Source organism: Xyrauchen texanus, chromosome 7 (assembly GCF_025860055.1).
Source record: "Xyrauchen texanus isolate HMW12.3.18 chromosome 7, RBS_HiC_50CHRs, whole genome shotgun sequence".
NCBI lineage: Eukaryota > Metazoa > Chordata > Actinopteri > Cypriniformes > Catostomidae > Xyrauchen > Xyrauchen texanus.
Genome location: NC_068282.1, coordinates 50,605,654 through 50,624,727, shown reverse-complemented (window position 1 = coordinate 50,624,727; position 19,074 = coordinate 50,605,654). Strand labels below are relative to the sequence as shown.

Genomic DNA, 19,074 nt, shown 5'->3' with positions numbered 1-19,074 from the left:
ACCCTGTTATTGTCAATCCTAATATTTTCTACTCTGTTATTGTCCACCCTGTAGTCCATGTAGTCTACCCTGTTTTTGCCCACCCCATTATTGTCCACCCTATTACTGTCCACTCTGTTATTGTCCACCCCGTTATTGTCCACCCTGTTATTGTCCACCCTGTAGTCCATGTAGTCTACCCTGTTTTGCCCACACCATTATTGTCCACCCTGTTATTGGCAACCCCATTACTGTCCACCCTTTATTGTCCACCCTGTTATTGTCAATCCTAATATTTTCTACTCTGTTATTGTCCACCCTGTAGTCCATGTAGTCTACCCTGTTTTGCCCACACCATTATTGTCCACCCTGTTATTGGCAACCCCATTACTGTCCACCCTTTATTGTCCACCCTGTTATTGTCAATCCTAATATTTTCTACTCTGTTATTGTCCACCCTGTAGTCCATGTAGTCTACCCTGTTTTTGCCCACCCCATTATTGTCCACCCTATTACTGTCCACTCTGTTATTGTCCACCCCGTTATTGTCCACCCTGTTACTGTCCATCCCGTTATTGGTAACCCCATTATTGTCCACACTGTTATTGTCCACCCCGTTATTGGCAACCCCATTATTGTCCACCCTGTTACTGTCCACCCCATTATTGTCCACACTGTTATTGTCCACCCCGTTATTGGCAACCCCATTATTGTCCACCCTGTTACTGTCCACCCCAGTATTGTGCACTCTGTTATTGTCCACCCCAGTATTGTGCACCCTGTTACTGTCCACCCCATTATTGTCCACACTGTTATTGTCCACCCTGTTACTGTCCACCCCAGTATTGTGCACTCTGTTATTGTCCACTCTGTTATTGTCAACCCCATTATTGTCCACCCTGTTATTGTCCACCCTGTTACTGTCCACCCCAGTATTGTGCACTCTGTTATTGTCCACTCTGTTATTGTCCACCCCATTATTGTCCACACTGTTATTGTCCACCCTGTTACTGTCCACCCCAGTATTGTGCACTCTGTTATTGTCCACCCCAGTATTGTCCACCCTGTTACTGTCCACCCCATTATTGTCCACACTGTTATTGTCCACCCTGTTACTGTCCACCCCATTATTGTCCACACTGTTATTGTCCACCCTGTTACTGTCCACCCCAGTATTGTGCACTCTGTTACTGTCCACTCTGTTATTGTCCACCCCAGTATTGTGCACCCTGTTACTGTCCACCCCAGTATTGTGCACCCTGTTACTGTCCACCCCAGTATTGTGCACCCTGTTACTGTCCACTCTGTTATTTTCCACCCCAGTATTGTGCACCCTGTTACTGTCCATCCTAGTATTGTGTACCCTGTTACTGTCCACTCTGTTATTGTCCACCCCAGTATTGTGCACCCTGTTATTGTCCACCCCAGTATTGTGTACCCTGTTACTGTCCACTCTGTTATTGTCCACCCCAGTATTGTGTACCCTGTTACTGTCCACTCTGTTATTGTCCACCCCAGTATTGTGTACCCTGTTACTGTCCACTCTGTTATTGTCCACCCCAGTATTGTGTACCCTGTTACTGTCCACTCTGTTATTGTCCACCCCAGTATTGTGTACCCTGTTACTGTCCACTCTGTTATTGTCCACCCCAGTATTGTGTACCCTGTTACTGTCCACTCTGTTATTGTCCACCCCAGTATTGTGTACCCTGTTACTGTCCACCCCAGTATTGTGCACCCTGTTACTGTCCACCCCAGTATTGTGCACCCTGTTACTGTCCACTCTGTTATTGTCCACCCCAGTATTGTGCACCCTGTTACTGTCCACCCCAGTATTGTGTATCCTGTTACTGTCCACTCTGTTATTGTCCACCCCAATATTGTGCACCCTGTTACTGTCCACTCTGTTATTGTCCACCCCAGTATTGTGCACCCTGTTACTGTCCATTCTGCTTATGTCCACCCCATTATTGTCCAGACTGTAGTCCATGTAGTCCACCTTGTTATTGGCCAACCATTTTTGTCCACCCCGTTGTTCTGCTCGCTGTCAGTCGTAGTGGTGTCTTGGATGTGTTGGATTTTGGAAAGAAGGGCGTGGCTTATTCCAAGACTCATCTTATAGAATGGCAAAAATTGCTTACAGCTATGCTAAAAATAATGGGGTGTGTGCTGTTTGATTATTTGGGGTGTTACCCCACCCCTACCCTGAATCTATACCCCTGCTTTACAGCATTGTATTTGTTTTCCTCAAATATAAATTTTTTATTTAGCCAATTTAGCTCAAACTGCTTAACACACAGACTATTCAAATACTCTATTCAAACTTTTGTTTTGAATTATTTAAATCAGTTTTGGTTATTGTAAACTTTTTAAGAAATTGAATATTGTCGAATTTAAGATTGACAGATTTTTAATGGTGTATGGTTTATTAAAATGACTATTTGCATACTTTGTTAATTTTTCTTCCTTTGTTTCATCTGTTTAACCAACAACAGCCACCTGTACACTGCAACAATTGTCTCGTTATTTGTGGATTCTTGTACACAGCCGACAGAAGACGAGACATGCACCGAATGTCATCATGACAGAGGCAAAGAGTCTCTGATGCAGCATTTATTTACACTGAAACAAAGAATAAAGTGCTAAATTTACCACAAACATTAACATTATTCTGCTGCTGTCTTATTAGCACTGCTGTTTCCTTAAGCAAGCTTAAATATCTACAATTATCTTTCATTAACTCCCCGTGGACTCCAGGGGCCGCTGTTGTTACTCTTAAGAGCCCTGACAGCACGAGCAGCCTCTTCCATTTACCCACCGAGTATTTGCTGCGTCTGTGGAGAGGAGAAGCAGTGGAGGGTTTGGGAAGATGACGGTCATGTTGCTTTCCTCACGCCATTTCCCAACACACCCGGACTCACTGTCCTGGTTCCCCGTAAACCGCTCTCAAGTGACATATTCCGACTGGAAAAGAGGGACTACGAGGAGCTGGTGCTGGCGACCAAATAGTGTCTCAGCTGCTTGAGGCGGGGCTTGATGCATGGGGGGTGGGGCTTATATTTGAGGGATATGAAATTGATTATGCTCATGCCAAACTGATTCCGCTGATCTCTTCACCTGATGAAACAAAGATGAGTCTCACCTGTCCTGTGCCGGAGTTTTATCACAGGTACCCTGGATATGTGACATCAGTTAACGGTCCACCAGCCAGCAAAGAAAGTCTTAGAGAGATGTGTGCCAAAATTACCATACGTTAAACATTTTCTACAGATTTCATCACAGTTGTTAATGGAAATGACAGAACTACTTTTTCCAATTGCATAAACAAAATGATTTCAACATTTGAGGTTTTGTCAATAATGTCTCAATTTTTAGTTGCACTCATTATGTTAATTGTTGAACATGATTTAATGGCTGTTAAAATGAAGAGATATGGTGTTAATTTAATGGGTGAATCATATTCACGATACAAACCATCATTATATGAACCTCATATTTACTAATGAATCAACAGAGCATTGACATAAGATGCTAATATATTGTTTTATATCTGATTAAACATGAATAAAAACATTAAATCACTGTAACAGAACCTGCTCACATTGTTATTCATATTATGTGTAAAATACAGCAGCAAATGTTACTTTTAAAAGCATATAGAATATGAATCAAAGATTGAGACTGATGACATCAGGAGGTCACGTGACCACCTACTGTAAATGTTTTTCATGATAATTAAGCTCGTAGCATCTTCTACACGATTACAAGCTTGTACCATCTGTGTCACCTCAGCCAGGTCTTAATTAATCCCCAGACATTTTAATTAACATCTTCATTAGTGACTCGTTATGTTCTTAATTATGCATCGGGAAACCTGGTATCTAATCTGTGAGAAATAACACAATGAGATTACCTGATTGTATAAAGAACACAAAACAAGAAGAACAAGTGAAGAATCGTTCAGCAGTTCATCTTACAGACAATCTTCACTCTGTCTTCATATTCTCAGAGTCCAATGATCAATCTATAAAGAGTGTCATTAGCCGTGAAACATCAGGAATTAGCCGTGAATGAGCAGATGTAAAAGAAGCAAACAGATAACGTCTGGGGAAATGCACAAAACTCAGAAAACAGACCAAATCAACATGTTAATATCAAGAGCAGTGCTTTTAATCATTGGTTGTCAGATTTTACATTGAACATCAAGTGGCGACCCGTCACATTACCTGAATTGTTCATCGAACATTAGCAAAACTGTTCTTAAAATCAAACATTGAGATGTACCACGAGCTACACAGGCCCAGCTAAATTATGAAGTAAGTACAATTGAAAAATGTCTATTGAGAGTTGATGTTTCAAGCTCTTGGCAGCCGTTAATTCACCCCTCAAAACATATACTGTGAACAGACATGCGACCCTCCAGTTGAGAACTACCTAATTAGACAGATGGACCAAGACTCTCAAGGCATATAACAACAGGCGGTCTTCTCCGAGTTTCAGACACTGACATTCACAGGTTTCTTTGAGGGACCATTCAGACATGGACAAAACGCAGATCGATCCACCTTCGAGATGTACAGCAGAGGTTCAATGGTGCAGCTCAAGTCCATGATGGAGAACACGGATGTGCCGATCTTACAGAACAGCGTCACAAACGAGTACGTGGATGCAAACGGCATGAGAGCCACCGGAGGAAGATAGTTCACCACGATGATGGCGAGAAGGATGATCACCATTTTGAAGGCCTTCTTCTTTACGGGGTTCATTGTCTCTTTCCCCGCAACGCTCTTCCTGAGGACCCAGAGGATGGACAAGTTACAGAAGACCATGATGAAGAACGCCGAAAGGATGACGCCGCTGAACACCTCGTTTGCACTCAACACCCCCAAGATACACTTGGTCAACGCGTAGGCCAGGATGGCTCCCCAAACCGCCACAGACACCCCAGTTCTGATGCGGTTGTCACGGATACCGGTGAATAGGATAGGGTGGACCACGGCGATGTAACGGTCCAGGCAAATACAGGTGAGGAATAAAGGCGCCATGTCTTTCAGCCCGTAGGCAAAACGCTGTAAGTACCAGATGCCTTGATTGGCGAGGTAAAGCCGATTGACCATGTCTACTGGTGTCATGAGGCAGAAGAATGCATCCAGGATGGAGAGGTTGAAAATGAAGATGTCAGATGTTGAGCCTTCGCTCTTCTTCGTCAAAATCTGCCACATCACAAGGACATTTGTTGGGAACCCCACAGCCAGGTTGAAGACTTTCACCCCAAAATAGAAGACAAACCCATACGGCGCTACCGCACATTCTTCAAAATTATACCACAGTGGACGGCGCCAACCAGAGATGGTGTTATTGAGGCTCAAATCAGAGATGTTATCCATGACAAGCTGTGGAGGAGAACATGACGTCAGTTATCATGATCTTTGAGAAGAACGACTTTTCACAAGGCTAAAACTCGATATCAATTCAAGCGGATGAACCAATGATGAACTAGGGGTGTTCAATGATTCAGTTCGATTACGATTCTTAATCTAAAGATTATGATGCCTTGTGAAATCTGAAATCTGCTCACTATTTGATTTGATTATTTTGAAACGATTCATATTCATTTTCAAAATATGCTGAAAAACATCAAAAGTTTTATTGAAAATCTCTAAATAAACGCACCAGACTTGAGCACCTGAGTCACAGATGCATTTAGGACCAAGAAGTATTGGCTAATATGTGTGGATGCATAAATTAACCAAAAATGTATTACATGATATGAGCTAGAGATTTTAAAATGTTACATATAGATACTATGGCACATATATGTAACATGCAAAATAGATGTAATGTCATGTGCAGGCAGATCCATCTTTAAATCGACCATGATCATAGAATAAAAACTATCTGTTAGTACATATACGGGATGCGGTAACCTTGAGTTCCCTATTCGTTTTGGGATAGAGTCGCGGCTGGCGCGTGACATGCGCAGTCTGATATCGATCCCTATTCTCTATATTCTGTAGTACTCACTATAAAGAGATTGAATGAGTGGGTGTTTTTATTCAAAGCCAATGTCTGCCCACCAGTCATATTTATTTAATCTAAGTTCTATTCATGGTTAAACTATTTTATGGAGATTAAAAGCGAATATTAACATCGTGTATCGTATTCGGAGTAGGCGGCAACATTGATGCACTTTTGAATAATGATACTGAAAGACGAATTTTCTGAATTTCTAAGAGCGCTTTCTCGTGATGCGATTATGAACGAACTACAATCAATGACATCATGACTGACTTTTCACAAGTTACCGCAAATAATTATTATCAAGAGTTTGTCTCGTCATGAAAATCATCATGAAATCATGTTACATTAGTAAAAACAATGAAATATTGACAACTCACCAACTTCCCAAATCCTCTTTCAGGTAAATGCGTTTTTCTAGTGTCAGTCTCTGTCGACGTCTCTCTGACCGTTAGCCAACTTAGACTTAGTGTCCTTAGTTTAAGTGTCTCTTTTCAGGAAAACGCTCTTCCCGCGGGATGGAGGACGTTTTGGTCGCAGCCAATCGTTGCAGTTGTTTGGGGTCAACAGGTAGGTGGATGTAGCGTCTGTGATTGGCTGAAGAGCACGGTTTCACTGAAAAGTTTCATGATTAAAGTTTTGTGATGTAACTGCAGGTTAAGAACAGCAGAGCTTTAGGTAAACAGGTGATGCAAGGAAGAAATGAGTAAATCTAATGTAACATCTTGCAAATACACATTTGTGTCCCTCTGACTTACAGAAATTAAGCTGTTCGCTGTGGGGACTAAAAATGCTTTTGTTTGAGCAATAAATATTATATTAAATGTACATAATGCACCATTACACAATACTGTATTCTACTGCAATAAATTAAACCAAGAAATAATTCTATTTTATTCTTTCTTATTTATTGTGTTCTGTCATCAAGAGTTGATGTAGAAACCTTGTGCAGTTTTTAATGCAGTCTGTTGGAGTGACAGGTTTGACTCACCGTCCAACACAATAAAAACAAACTTCTGGGGTTCTGGGTATCTCAGCGAGTATTGACGCTGACTATCACCCCTGGAGTTGTGAGTTTGAACCCAGGGCGTGCTGAGTAACTCCAGTCAGGTCTCCTTAGCAACCAAATTGGCCTGGTTGCTAGGGAGGGTAGAGTCACATGGGGTAACCTCCTCGTGGTGGTGATTAGTGGTTCTCTCAGTGGGGCGTGTGGTGAGTTGTGTGTGGATCGTGGAGAGTAGCATGAGTCTCCACATGCTGTGAGTCTCCGCAGTGTCATGCACAACGAGTCACGTGATGAGATGCGCAGATTGATGGTCTCAGACGTGGAGGTTACAGGGACTCTCCCTCCTGGTGCAAGAGAGAGAGAGAGCGCTTACGGGCAGCTGCCCCGTGTGTGTTTGTATCTTTTTATTTAATTAAATGTTGTTTATATCATCAAGCCAGTTCTTGCCTCCTCCTTTCTATTAATCCCTTTACACTGGTGACGAAGACCCGGGAAGAAGGAGGGATACGCCGTAGTGGCGTTCTCGCTGCTACCATCCACCCCAACGGAGCAGCTGCGGCCATCTGCCAGGGGACGGAGGAATGGCCGCTGACCCCGAGGGGAGAAGGGGCTCCTAGCCAACCGCCTGGAGCAGTCAGGGCCACTGCCAGGGGCTTGGGGAGACCCCTACCAGCCGCTAAACGTGGCAGGGCCAAGAGAGGACTGCCGACCACGAGCGGGGGCTCTCGGCCGACTGTCTGGAGCGGGAGAACCACTGCCAGGGGCGGGGGAGACCCCTTCTGTTCCCCGAGAATGCCAGGGGCTGGAGGACTGCCTCCGATCCGCCTGGGGAGGCACGGCTGTTGTCCGTTAGAAGGTAGAGGAGTGGCCGAGGACCAAGCTACGGCGTATCGGAGAACTGGTGAGTAAGCATTTTTCTCTCTCTCTCTATCTTTTCTTTTGGATGAGATAATTCACATTAAAATACCCCAATTTAAGATAGGTGTTTCTTAAATCAATATACAAAATCACTGCTGGAGAAAGCACACATTTGTGTAATTAGACTGTACTAAGATAAATAGCCCTTGTGATAACAATTTAGTCTCGCCTACATACATTAACCTCCAGGCCACGTATAATCTGCATTGTGTTGCCAGAGCTGTTTACATCTGGGTGTTAATAGTCACCCCGGTTTTGTTTGTTAACTATGTTAAACTCATGTTTAATGGTTCTCTGTATGTTTCTTGCAGATCTTCATCTCGTGGACAATGTGATCATGAGCTTCTCTTCTCTTTAAGCTTTGTCGCCATCTGCTGGCCGAGACTGACGTTACAGTTCGTGCAGTTCTTTTCCCGAGCAGCAGATGGCGACTCTCACAAGCGTCATTAGAGATGATAGTGTAGAAGAAGAACAGTTCGGCACACGGAACTCATTTTGCTCTTATTTCTCTTTTCCAGCATCTCTGGATGTATGAAAATAAGTCAGCAGTGAATGATTTTGAAGACTCGTGCTGTGTATTCTTTCATTCTTGGCACATTGTTCAGAAGGTACAACACTGCTGGAGAAAGTTCCTGCCATTTAAGTTTCTGTTTAAAACAAATTTTTTATGTATTTATAATTACATTGCTTGAAAGGCAGCAGTGTATTGATATTCCTTAAATATTCAGTTTTTATTCTTCTTCTCCACAGATTTGTCTGTCAATTCAGCTCAAACCACTTAACACTGAGACTCTTTTCAAACTTTTGCTAGTTTTGTTTTTGTACATTTACAAGAAATTTAAAATAATTGTATGTAATATTGACCGATTTTAATTGGCAAAAGTTCTATTACAGGGGTCTTCAACCATTTTCATGCCAAGGACCCCTTGGTGGGTAGAGCGATGGAGCCGCGTTACATATCATATAAAACTGAGTGTTGCATTTTATGCCTACAAAAACATGGATGGTAGGCTACCAAATTATTGTATTTATACCTCATGATTACATTGCAAAGCCATTGAAATACTCATTAAATGCTGCTCTGCTGAAAAGACCAGCTAAAACCAGCTTAAGCTGGTTGGTTGGTTTTAGCTGATCGCACAGACTGGTCATTGGTCAGGCTGGTTTTAAAGAGGTTTTGAATTGTTTTAGCTGGTCAGGATGGTCTTAGCTGGTCTCCTAGCCTGAACAGTTAAAAAGTGTTCAAACCCCCTCTGAAACCAGCTAACTGACCAGCCTGACTGGGCTGGTGTCTGCAACATTTTTGACATGAAGGGACATTTTTAATTCCCCTGTAAATCCCTGTGCCAAACCTCCAAAAAGAAAGATAATGACAGACCGATGGATAGACAGTCAGTCAGTCAGTCAGTCAGACAGACAGACGGACAGACAGATAGACAGATCCTGTCCATGCAGAATAAAACAACTTTTATAATGTTACTAAAATTGAGTCTTCATCTCATGTGAGTGATCGATTTTATACATGTATTTTAAAATGACTGTTGATTTAATTGAGAAACGTTTGCAATGAGGAAAACAATGAGTGAGAGACCTTTTAATAATGTTGATTTGAGAGTCACCGTCTTGTGTATACACGGACCCTGTATGTCAGATTGATAATCTCAGCGGTAACTATTTATTTACGCCAGGTAAGATATTGTTCTGAAAGCAGGCTCTTATCTGCTCAACCGCACAGCGCCGTCAACGCAAAACAGATGCGGTTTACCATCACACTCTCACGGCGACATCATCAGGATGCTTACGGCTTTTCTAAATTTGGCTAATTCGTATGATATCGCGTGACTGCACTCGTTTGAATTCCTATGACTTTTACTACAGCCAATGGCGTCGCTGGACATCGTTTCCATCTAATATGCGACAATTACTTGCTTCTGTCACACATAGCAGCTTCTTATCATGTTTACACACGCTACTGATTGGTGAAGTTTAGATAAGGGGTTTGGGTATGGGCATAATATTAATAAGTATGTCCTTAATGCCTCGTGCATGGAACTTGTGCTTACTTCCGCATTAGACATCCGGGAATTTGCACGTGGTGAAGTCCTACGAGTTTATGCAAACAACACTGATGTGTGCGGCTCGTGATGAGCGGTGGTCATGTGAAGGGTTTGTCCTGGCTGCGGCTGACTAGCGCTGTTCAGTCACACTTTTAGATTTGGCATGCATCTGCGAAGGACTTCAACATATCGATAATTCTTACTCCTGTCTCTCGCTGTTGCTCGCATGCGAGTTAGTGATTATTATAAATGCCACCAATGGTGGATCAAACAATAATTTGAGGACCCCCTGCTCTACCACCACTGACCCCTTGTTGAAGACCCTTGTTCTATTAAAAACAAAGTGATTATGTTGCTCTCTTATGTTGCATACTCGTTATTTGTGGATTCTTGTACACAGCCGACAGAAGACAAGACATGAACCGAGTGTCATCATGACAGCAGCAAAGAGTCTCTGATGCAGCATTTATTTACACTGAAACAAAGAATAAAGTGCTAAATTTACCACAAACGTTAACAGTATTCTGCTGCTGTCTTATTAGCACTGCTGTTTCCTTAAGCAAGCTTAAATATCTACAATTATCTTTCATTAACTCTGCACAGAATGTCGTCTGTGGTTTCTGGACTCCAGGACAGAAGTGTGATTTGGGAGACGCAGGAGTTGTTGGCCTTTCTGCACTCCTCCCCGTGGACTCCAGGGGCCGCTGTTGTTACTCTTAAGAGCCCTGACAGCACGAGGAGCCTCTTCCATTTACCCACCGAGTCTTTCCTGCGTCTGCTGCTGGGTGCAAGAACGGTAGCGCTGCTTCTTTGTGACAGGCTGGGTGTGCAGCGCTGTGCCCTGGTCCATACGCCACACAGACGAGCAGACAACTCCCGTGTGGAACTCCATGTGGTGCCCCTCCACGGTCTGGTGGCAGATTGGAAGCCTCAACTTGCTGTGGAGGAAGATTTCCAGCTGTATGACCCTGGATACATCAGCTCCAAGAGTGGACCACGCTGGACCGATTCAGATCTAGAGGCCGTCAGGACCCGCATCCGGGCTCAGCTGCCCGCTCCAAATGCAACTCTGAACTACACCTTCCTGGGCGATCCCTCTGATCCTGGGCTATTCCCGCGGATCGTGCGTGGAGAGGAGAAGCAGTGGAGGGTTTGGGAAGATGACGGTCATGTTGCTTTCCTCACGCCATTTCCCAACACACCCGGACTCACTGTCCTGGTTCCCCGTAAACCGCTCTCAAGTGACATATTCCGACTGGAGAAGAGGGACTACGAGGAGCTGGTGCTGGCGACCAAAAAGGTGTCTCAGCTGCTTGAGGCGGGGCTTGATGCATGGGGGGTGGGGCTTATATTTGAGGGATATGAAATTGATTATGCTCATGCCAAACTGATTCCGCTGATCTCTTCACCTGATGAAACAAAGATGAGACTCACCTGTCCTGTGCCGGAGTTTTATCACAGGTACCCTGGATATGTGACATCAGTTAACGGTCCACCAGCCAGCAAAGAAAGTCTTAGAGAGATGTGTGCCAAAATTACCATACGTTAAACATTTTCTACAGATTTCATCACAGTTGTTAATGGAAATGACAGAACTACTTTTTCCAAAACAAAATGATTTCAACATTTGAGGTTTTGTCAATAATGTCTCAATTTTTAGTTGCACTCATTATGTTAATTGTTGAACATGATTTAATGGCTGTTAAAATGAAGAGATATGGTGTTAATTTAATGGGTGAATCATATTCACGATACAAACCATCATTATATGAACCTCATATTTACTAATGAATCAACAGAGCATTGACATAAGATGCTAATATATTGTTTTATATCTGATTAAACATGAATAAAAACATTAAATCACTGTAACAGAACCTGCTCACATTGTTATTCATATTATGTGTAAAATACAGCAGCAAATGTTACTTTTAAAAGCATATAGAATATGAATCAAAGATTGAGACTGATGACATCAGGAGGTCACGTGACCACCTACTATAAATGTTTTTCATGATAATTAAGCTCGTAGCATCTTCTAGCTACACGATTACAAGCTTGTACCATCTGTGTCACCTCAGCCAGGTCTTAATTAATCCCCAGACATTTTAATTAACATCTTCATTAGTGACTCGTTATGTTCTTAATTATGCATCGGGAAACCTGGTATCTAATCTGTGAGAAATAACACAATGAGATTACCTGATTGTATAAAGAACACAAAACAAGAAGAACAAGTGAAGAATCGTTCAGCAGTTCATCTTACAGACAATCTTCACTCTGTCTTCATATTCTCAGAGTCCAATGATCAATCTATAAAGAGTGTCATTAGCCGTGAAACATCAGGAATTAGCCGTGAATGAGCAGATGTAAAAAGAAGCAAACAGATAACGTCTGGGGAAATGCACAAAACTCAGAAAACAGACCAAATCAACATGTTAATATCAAGAGCAGTGCTTTTAATCATTGGTTGTCAGATTTTACATTGAACATCAAGTGGCGACCCGTCACATTACCTGAATTGTTCATCGAACATTAGCAAAACTGTTCTTAAAATCAAACATTGAGATGTACCACGAGCTACACAGGCCCAGCTAAATTATGAAGTAAGTACAATTGAAAAATGTCTATTGAGAGTTGATGTTTCAAGCTCTTGGCAGCCGTCAGGGTCGGATCTTGCAGCACACTGAACATAGGTTTCACCATAGCCATCTAATATATCTATTATTATTAGTAGTACACTGAAAATCCCGACTCGCTCACTCTACTTACATTTTTTGTGGAAACGGCTTGCACATAAAACTTTTAGTTTAGTCCAGCACAGTAACATGAACGTTTTGAGTACACTTGACTCAAATTTTATGTGTTGTTTCTACTCAAAGATTTTAAATGGTCTGCACATATATAGCGCCTTTTTAACCTTAGCGGTATTCAAAGCGCTTTACACTGTGTCTCATTCACCCATTCACACACACACGCCATGTAAGGTTCTAGTCTGCCATTGGGAGCAACTTGGGGTTCAGTGTCTTGCCCAAGGACTCTTCGGCATGTGGAGTCATGTGGGCTGGGAATCAAACCACCAACCCTGTGATTAGTGGCCGACCCACTCTACCACCTGTGTCAAGTGAACATAACATTTTATGTCGTTTTGACGTTTCTGACCATTTGTGTAGACTCTACACTAAAATTGTGCGTCATGAATGAGTTGGGATTTACAGTTTAATATTTATTATTGATTAATATGTGTGTTACCCATAAATATAATAGATTGATCCATGCTATGACCCAGAGACTGATGAAATTAATGATGTATTGGAATTGTTATAACAAAACACACATTTACTCACAGTGCTTATATTTATATTTAGCTGGATGTTAAATAGTCAAATAGCAATAACGATTTTTGTTTTAACTATTTAGAAAACCAAAATGTTTATGATTGGCAATATTATAAATCATTTTTTAACATAATTGAATACAGAAGATAAACTTCTTAATCCAGTAAATTTGCATTGCATGGTTTTTCCCAACTGCTGATATTTAGGCCCTAGGATACAATGCAATTTCACATCCAATACATAATAAGATTACACACAACTAATGCCACGGCGGGCAGGCAAAATAAAACGGTCTTACCTTTAAGTAAATAGTCGTCATATCCTGACTTGTAGGAGACTCGTAGGACAGCACTTTAATCAGGTTGATCAAATCAGTTTTTTAGGAACTTCAGTGGAAACCAAAACCTCTTTGGCATGCGATGGGCACATGAAACTTTCAGGAATAAAGCATTATGGGGGTCATTTTTTGAATTAAAATGTAAATGTATTGTACAGCAATCATGTTATATTTTAAAGGAGACTTATTCGTTTCATTTTGGCTTTTTAAATATTATATATATATATATATATATATATATATATATATATATATATATATATATACATAAACATATACATAATCAATCTGCTAACGGAAACACCAGCCCATCGGGAAAAGTCCCGTCTCTCTTGATTGCCAGTCTTACCCTGGCAGCAATAATTCACCCTCAAAACACATTGTGGTTTGCACAAACCATTTGTATACCTTAATTTAGTCTGGGTGGTATTTTCTTTATTCATGGTTTTTATGGATGAGGATTCATCATAACCTGTCCATGTTTGATGTCTGTGACAAAACGAATCAACGACTAAAGATGGGAAGCATTTTCTCCTTCCTTTCAAAAGTGAATCATCTATCCTATGCATGGTTATATGATTAGTTGCATTTAATTATTTATATTTTTCATTGTATTTCCCTTCAGAACAGACATGCGACCCTCCAGTTGAGAACTACCTAATTAGACAGATAGACCAAGACTCTCAAGGCATATAACAACAGGCGGTCTTCTCCGAGTTTCAGACACTGACATTCACAGGTTTCTTTGAGGGACCATTCAGACATGGACAAAACGCAGATCGATCCACCTTCGAGATGTACAGCAGAGGTTCAATGGTGCAGCTCAAGTCCATGATGGAGAACACGGAGATGCTAATCTTGCAGCTCAGCGTCACAAACGAGTACGTGGATGCAAACGGCATGAGAGCCACCGGAGGAAGATAGTTCACCACGATGATGGCGAGAAGGATGATCACCATTTTGAAGGCCTTCTTCTTTACGGGGTTCATTGTCTCTTTCCCCGCAACGCTCTTCCTGAGGACCCAGAGGATGGACAAGTTACAGAAGACCATGATGAAGAACGCCGAGAGGATGACGCCGCTGAACTCCTCATTCACACTCAACACCCCCAAGATACACTTGGTCAACGCGTAGGCCAGGATGGCTCCCCAAACCGCCACAGACACCCCAGTTCGGATGCGGTTGTCACGGATACCGGTGAATAGGATAGGGTGGACCACGGCGATGTAACGGTCCAGGCAAATACAGGTGAGGAATAAAGGCGCCATGTCTTTCAGCCCGTAGGCAAAACGCTGTAAGTACCAGATGCCTTGATTGGCGAGGTAAAGCCGATTGACCATGTCTACTGGTGTCATGAGGCAGAAGAATGCATCCAGGATGGAGAGGTTGAAAATGAAGATGTCAGATGTTGAGCCTTCGCTCTTCTTCGTCAAAATCTGCCACATCACAAGGACATTTGTTGGGAACCCCACAGCCAGGTTGAAGACTTTCACCCCAAAATAGAAGACAAACCCAAATGGCGCTACCGCACACACATCATACTGATACCACAGTGGACGGCGCCAACCAGAGATGGTGTTATTGAGGCTCAAATCAGAGATGTTATCCATGACAAGCTGTGGAGGAGAACATGTTATCATGATCTTTGCGAAGAATGACTTTTCACAAGGCTAAAACACGATATCAATTCAAGCGGGTGAACCAATGATGAACATGGAACAGAATTCTCACTAGAAAAGCTCACTGTAACTACAATCAATGACATCATGACTGACTTTTCACAAGTTACCGCAAATAATTATTATCAAGAGTTTGTCTCGTCATGAAAATCATCATGAAATCATGTTACATTAGTAAAAACAATGAAATATTGACAACTCACCAACTTCCCAAATCCTCTTTCAGGTAAATGCGTTTTTCTAGTGTCAGTCTCTGTCGACGTCTCTCTGACCGTTAGCCAACTTAGACTTAGTGTCCTTAGTTTAAGTGTCTCTTTTCAGGAAAACGCTCTTCCCGCGGGATGGAGGACGTTTTGGTCGCAGCCAATCGTTGCAGTTGTTTGGGGTCAACAGGTAGGTGGATGTAGCGTCTGTGATTGGCTGAAGAGCACGGTTTCACTGAAAAGTTTCATGATTAAAGTTTTGTGATGTAACTGCAGGTTAAGAACAGCAGAGCTTTAGGTAAACAGGTGATGCAAGGAAGAAATGAGTAAATCTAATGTAACATCTTGCAAATACACATTTGTGTCCCTCTGACTTACAGAAATTAAGCTGTTCGCTGTGGGGACTAAAAATGCGTTTGTTTGAGCAATAAATATTTAAATGAACATAATGTACTAATAATATTTTGTATTCTATTTTATGTATTGTGAAACAACGTTATGCTTTTACAATTATTATTGATGAGGAAGAAACCTTGTGCAGTTTTTTAATGCCATCTGTTAGTTGTTTAGTATCATTGATGTGTAAGTCTGATTTGACTCAAAGTGGTTTAATTGAGGGGGATCCTGCACCCCCCCAAATGTCCAAAATAATGTCACTTGGAGTGTCTCCTGGTGTTTCATCAAAACTAGAATACTATATATATACTATAATAACATATAACTAGATTACATTTTTCAAATGTTTGTGGTGATGCAATGCAAAATTGTCCATTATCTGTCCCAGTTTTCATAAATAATCAAAACTTTTGGATTATTTATGAAGTGGTTGAAAATTCTACATGTCTGACTGAAGGAACTTAGAGGAACTAGAGTGGATCCGGCTCATTTTCACCTCACAATAATGGTAGAATATAATTAATTGATATATGAATGTTGGTACTCCTTAATTACTAACATTAAATCATCTTTTATCTTTGAACTAAACCACCGCTAGGTCAATAAATATGCAGGCAGTTTTGCTGGTATTGATCTAACACTACATGTTAGCTCACAATCAAACAGTTTTAAGTTATTATATGGATGCTACTAAAGTTATTATTCATGGATACCATTAAACAAAGAAAAGCATACACCCCCACTATTACCAATCCCAAACCCCACCCACACCCTGACCCTCAACAAATATACCTGTGGTCACACATGAGTATATATACACAAAAAACAAAAAACAAACGTCTCTCTCCACTGCCCCTCCCCAGAGCCCTCCAAGAATGGCAAATATTTGCCCCATTTCCCAACAAGCAAATCCAAATTCCCCAGTCTTCTAGATGACCCTTCTTCGAAAGCTGCCACCCTCCCCATCTCCGAGCACCACTTCTGAAATGGGAGCACTCCAGTCGACTTCCATCGCCTTAAAACTATTTGTCTGGTAATCATAACACCGGTTAGGACCGTTATGATATCAAATGGCTTGAAATAAGAGAGGGGGACATCCAGTGGTGTAGTGGTGCCTGGAGAAGTGGGTATACTCTTAATTTATGCCCCCCATTTTCTTTTAAAGCGGCCCAGCAAAGGATGAACACCCTGTGTTATAAACAGTGACATGTAAGACTAATCTTGCATATTCAGTTCACCCCAAAATGGGCCAATAGTATTTGCACACAGTCACGTAACTTCTGCTGCTTGATTTCACGGAGAAAAGATCATTATTAAATTAATATTAGCCACAGAAGAGGTGCAGATTTTGCAATCAATACTGGCCCAAAGACTATAGGAAGAGACAACATGACAGGAATTTTGTGTGAAGTATTCTTTATTCCATAGTCCATCCACGGGAGTTTGTGAGACTATGGGGGGATGACCTCTGACCCACTAGGGGGGCACGCTCCCCCATAAGAAAATGTTGTACATTTTAAAGTTAAATACTTCCATCTGGTGCACTTTGAGAGCAAAATAAAGAGGCTAGTGTTGTGCTCTTGTAAACAGTGTTGTGCTCTTAAAGCTGCAGTATAGGCAACTTTGAAATAAATTGAATTGAGAAAAAGCATCCCCAATTCTTCCCCATATACATGATGATCTTCACCCCCAGCCAGGGTTTAATTGACAGCTGTTCACAAACAGAGGCAAGGCCTGCCTCGCCAAAAGCGATTGGCTAAAATTAGCTAGATTGAGACTACCCGACCCACATTTTCACTCAGAGCTCGAGTCTGTGGTGCTAATCTCTCACAGGGCCTCATTTAATAAGACAACATGTTTATATAGAATTTTAATTTCAATAAATAAATACTACCTACCGTAGCTTTAACAATTTTGTGCTCTAACCATTCTGAAAATCAGGGTACAAACTCAGTTTCAGCCTTTTTATCTTTTAATGTTACCTCAGACTGCTAACGATAGCTAGCTAGTGAAGGTATAAGCAGTGTAACGTTATGCCAATTAACCTAGTAACACTAACGTTAATTTATGTTAATCATCATGATGCTAACCTCGGCAGTAATATTATCTGTTTGCTCTTGTACACTGATGATGATATATTGTGTGTCAAGTAGTGTATGAATGCAGTGGATACATTTAATGTTAGTTGATAACCCGCTATGATCGTGTTTGAGAAAAAAAATCGTCATTGGATATTTTTGTTTATACTCGCCAGACGTTTGACCTCATGTAAGCACAATGTAACTACAAAATATATTAAGCAAACTGAGAGAGGGATCCTCTTCATATATATTCACACAATATAGTATATTGTAATTTTTATTTGATTTTGCTTTATGATTTTAATCGCATTTTATCTTTTTAAAAATGTACAAATTTCACATTCTATCAATTTTTATGAAGTCAAGAAATTGCATTTTTACTAAGTTGTTGTCACTGATTGAAATTTCATACATATTATTAACAAAACAATTCACAAGGTGGAACCTAATAATGAAAATTAGGGGCTGATAATTAATTGTCAAACAAATAATTGCGATTATGATGATTAATTGCCTGTTTTAGGTGTTTCACGAATATGATGATTAATTACCATACAAGCTCACTATCAACCTGTATAGCTATTATATTATATTATATTGTATTGTGCAATAGTAAAATATTTCTGCCTTAAATTCTGCACTTCCTCACATTATTTTAAGGATCATAATTTAATTATGCCTCACTTTACTTGTTGCTAGTGGCTAATAACAGACGTTTTTTGGTCGCACAGTGAGTAATTTGCTCGCAGATGTGAGTGATTTATTCGCAATGTAGAGGGCTGAGTTAACGTTACTTACCTCAGAGATTCGTCGTCGTCCTCAACCAAATAACGGACGGAATAGTCCAGTGCAGATATCTGCGAGTGTGTGAGCGCGGGAGTTTTCAGCAACGGGTGAGGAACTGACTGCCGCGCGCGCGCGAGAGAGAGCGAAAACACAGCCTTTTATTTGATGTTATTATGAGACTAAGAAGTGCAAAAATATTTTAGATGAGAAGTGTAAAAATGTTTTCGGTTAATTATGAGACCGTGGCGGGGCAAATTTGACAAGTCAATTAATGGG

The 19,074-nt window shown here is 41.2% G+C and overlaps 3 protein-coding genes across 3 annotated transcripts; 1 reads left to right on the top strand and 2 right to left on the bottom strand.

The window, feature by feature from the left end:
* Positions 1–4,475: 4,475 nt before the first annotated feature.
* Positions 4,476–5,366, bottom strand: LOC127646136 (P2Y purinoceptor 1-like). The gene has a single exon (XM_052129586.1). The coding sequence runs from the start codon at positions 5,364–5,366 to the stop codon at positions 4,476–4,478; it is 891 nt and encodes a 296-aa protein (XP_051985546.1).
* A 3,020-nt stretch (positions 5,367–8,386) lies between these two features.
* LOC127646327 (uncharacterized) lies at positions 8,387–11,820 on the top strand. The gene is made up of 2 exons (XM_052129882.1): positions 8,387–8,529; positions 10,582–11,820. The coding sequence occupies exons 1-2, from the start codon at positions 8,474–8,476 to the stop codon at positions 11,525–11,527; spliced, it is 1,002 nt and encodes a 333-aa protein (XP_051985842.1). The 5' UTR covers positions 8,387–8,473; the 3' UTR covers positions 11,528–11,820.
* Positions 11,821–14,372: 2,552 nt separating this feature from the next.
* Positions 14,373–15,293, bottom strand: LOC127646135 (P2Y purinoceptor 1-like). The gene has a single exon (XM_052129585.1). It carries the CDS (start codon positions 15,291–15,293, stop codon positions 14,373–14,375), a length of 921 nt encoding a protein of 306 aa, XP_051985545.1.
* Positions 15,294–19,074: the final 3,781 nt, after the last annotated feature.

What these genes read in the sequence shown, in the direction of transcription:
- LOC127646136 (XM_052129586.1), bottom strand. Translation starts at nt 5,366, where the DNA reads ATGGATAACATCTCTGATTTGAGCCTCAATAACACCATCTCTGGTTGG.
- LOC127646327 (XM_052129882.1), top strand. Translation starts at nt 8,474, where the DNA reads ATGATTTTGAAGACTCGTGCTGTGTATTCTTTCATTCTTGGCACATTG. An exon ending in CTTGGCACATTGTTCAGAAG is followed by an intron (nt 8,530 to 10,581) that starts GTACAACACTGC and finishes AACTCTGCACAG; the next exon opens with AATGTCGTCTGTGGTTTCTG.
- LOC127646135 (XM_052129585.1), bottom strand. Translation starts at nt 15,293, where the DNA reads ATGATAACATGTTCTCCTCCACAGCTTGTCATGGATAACATCTCTGAT.